The sequence below is a fragment of the Acanthisitta chloris genome, unplaced genomic scaffold (genome assembly GCF_000695815.1).
Source record: "Acanthisitta chloris isolate BGI_N310 unplaced genomic scaffold, ASM69581v1 scaffold38791, whole genome shotgun sequence".
NCBI classification, from domain to species: domain Eukaryota; kingdom Metazoa; phylum Chordata; class Aves; order Passeriformes; family Acanthisittidae; genus Acanthisitta; species Acanthisitta chloris.
This window is the reverse complement of record NW_008654990.1, coordinates 6,083-8,910: the sequence shown is the minus strand read 5'-3', so window position 1 is coordinate 8,910 and position 2,828 is coordinate 6,083. Positions and strand designations below refer to the sequence as shown.

The 2,828-nt window shown below is 42.2% G+C and overlaps 1 protein-coding gene across 1 annotated transcript in view; it reads left to right on the top strand.

The window, feature by feature from the left end:
- Positions 1-2,581, top strand: part of LOC103810821 (teneurin-3-like) — a 12,252-nt gene extending 9,671 nt beyond the window's left edge. The window contains exon 5 of the mRNA XM_009083743.1: positions 974-2,581. Coding sequence (XP_009081991.1) covers positions 974-1,729 — 756 coding nt within the window. The 3' untranslated portion in view covers positions 1,730-2,581. The remainder of the gene's footprint in view (positions 1-973) is intronic.
- The last annotated feature ends 247 nt before the right edge of the window (positions 2,582-2,828 follow it).

Here is a 2,828-nt window from a genome sequence, read left to right as displayed (position 1 = left end):
AGCTGTTCTGGCTAGCCACGGCAGTTATGGCAGCAGGTCCTGTTCCCCAGCCATCCTCTCTTTACCAGGAGTGCATCTGGCATACTAGGCTACATGTAATTCTTCTTTGACAGATTCTCCTATCCTAGCTCTTCTATTAGACTGGCCCATTGGTTCTTTTCATTCATTGCCCCTAGTGTTTGCTAGCTGTCAACAAAACACTCTGCTGTATTCTGGACTGCACCCATCTGAAGTCGTTGGGGAGACAACTAAGCTCTCTTACGCAGCAGGCTGATACTTCTAGTGAAATGGAAGCTCATGCAGCTGCATTTGCCACAGCCTTTTCACACTGCCCCTTTTTTCAGTTTCTGCAAGTATCTGCAAGAAAAGGCATCAGTCCCCAGTATTCCACATTTGCTTCCCTCTCTTTTACTGTAAAGACTATCATTACAGTTTGATTCCCCTCCTTCCTTCAGCAGCTTGAGGGCTGATGAGAGCCTCCCTGCAGTCTGAGCTCAGACTGAAGCTACCTGAGAGACTCATCTCCTGACTCAGCATAAAGAAAGGTTTGTTCCTGTTCTGAAGTACAGCTTCATGACCTGCAAAAATCTCAGTTTGGATGGACTCATGGTAGATAGGAATCATATTTGAACAAGCTTACAGAACAAGATGACACCATAGTAAGATAGCTCTTACCCATATAAAGTATTGGCATTTCAAGTCTGTCCTGTGCAGCTCTGTAAGTAGCCTCTGCAGTTAAATCTGATTTTTGTGAAGGCTCTCAGGGAGAAAAAGAGTAAAAGCACTGAACATTAACAAAATAGTCTTGTAACTCAGCAGAACAAGCAGTATGTAGATCTAATTAACTCCTTGGCACTGTCGGTTGTGGCATATCCTGTTGTCGTCCACGGGCAGCACACCAAGCAAGCCTGGCTGTTTGGCATTTAGGGGGCTACAGATGGCTGGTAAAACTTCTGTCTGTTCTTGTTTACAGCCAATTTCTGGAGTGCAACAACAAGTGGCGAGACAAGCTAAGGCTTTCCTTTCCCTGGGAAAGATGGCAGAAGTGCAGGTCAGCAGACGGAAATCCAGTGGAGAAAAGTCATGGCTCTGGTTTGCCACTGTGAAGTCTCTGATTGGGAAAGGAGTGATGCTCGCTGTCAATCAAGGCAAAGTGCAAACAAATGTGCTTAACATTGCAAATGAGGACTGCATAAAAGTGGCAGCTGTTCTGAACAATGCTTACTACCTAGAAAACTTGCATTTCACTGTAGAGGGAAAGGACACGCACTATTTTATCAAGACCACCTCCCCTGAGACTGACCTTGGGACACTGAGGCTGACAAGTGGGCGTAAAGCCCTGGAGAATGGCATCAATGTCACTGTTTCCCAGTCTACCACCGTGGTGAACGGCAGGACTCGTAGGTTTGCTGATGTTGAAATGCAATATGGTGCTTTAGCGCTTCATGTCCGCTATGGCATGACACTTGATGAGGAGAAGGCCCGAATACTGGAGCAAGCCAGGCAAAGAGCTCTTTCCAGTGCCTGGGCCAGAGAACAACAGAGAGTAAGAGATGGAGAGGAAGGCGCCAGGTTGTGGACAGAAGGAGAAAAGAGGCAGTTGCTAAGTGCTGGAAAGGTACAAGGATATGATGGGTACTATGTACTCTCTGTGGAGCAATATCCAGAATTAGCAGACAGCGCTAACAATATACAGTTCCTCAGACAAAGTGAGATAGGAAAGAGGTAACACACTGGCTTAGCTCAGGCTGCCAAAGAGACTGTGTACCAGTGTCTTCTAAAAAGGAGACCAAACTGTTTTGCTGCATTACTACTTGAGCCTAAGCTTACATCTTTGCTCAGATTTTTTCTGTAGCACAATCCAAACAGACTCTGTAACAACAAGAGCGCCTTCCAGAAGAATGATACTGCTAATGACAAAACTTTTTTTTTTCTCAATGACCTTAAAGGTGATCTGCTTTAAAGAATATGTTTACATATGCATATCGCTGCACTCAAGTTGGACTGAAAAGTATTAAAAAAAAGAAGAAAAAAATTAAAATAAAAAGGCCTACAGATTTTTGCAACAGGCTGTCTGTTCCTTTGAGGCACTGTATTTAATTAAGATACAGACCCTTACAGTGTTTCCAAATATTACTGAATTGTTGACCTTTGCTTATGAGAAGTAGTCTCTCTCTTTCTCTCTCTCTTTTTCTCTCTCTTTCTCACTGCATAGGATGTGGTATATATCTGTTAATTTTAAAACGTGGGGCAAAAATTACTGTTTATAGACAACCCAACTGCTTTAAACTGTGCTGCTTTCTAAAAGGACATTGGCACAACTGACTTATGCTACCATGGGAATTTAATAATGGATTTTACAATGCTAACATGGTTTGCCTTGGGGGGAAAATGGCAAGTAGAATCCTTGTTGCAGATAAGCAAAGGAAACCCTGATTTTTTTGTAAATTATGTGAGACAAGTTGTTTATGGATTTTTATATGAATTACAATTTACTGTACATCAGATATTAGTCTCAGAGGAGTTAATTTATGTAAAGTGTTTAAAAAAGTTTATACTTAAAAATAAAACGATAAAAACATGTGCTGTGTGTGATTTTTTTAAAGAAAAAGGAATTGCACCTTTTATGTTATAGCTGTACAGTATAAAGGATTATATTGTAGAGATATAACAGTGATGACTAATGTCCAAAAGTGTTAATATTTTTGTATTAGGTTTAAAGCTGTGCATCTATCACTCTGCTGATAGGTTGGGACACTCCAAAGTGGCTGGCTGAATCAGACCGCAGCTCCCTCCCCTCCCGTACCTCTCCTGTCACCCAGGCCAGT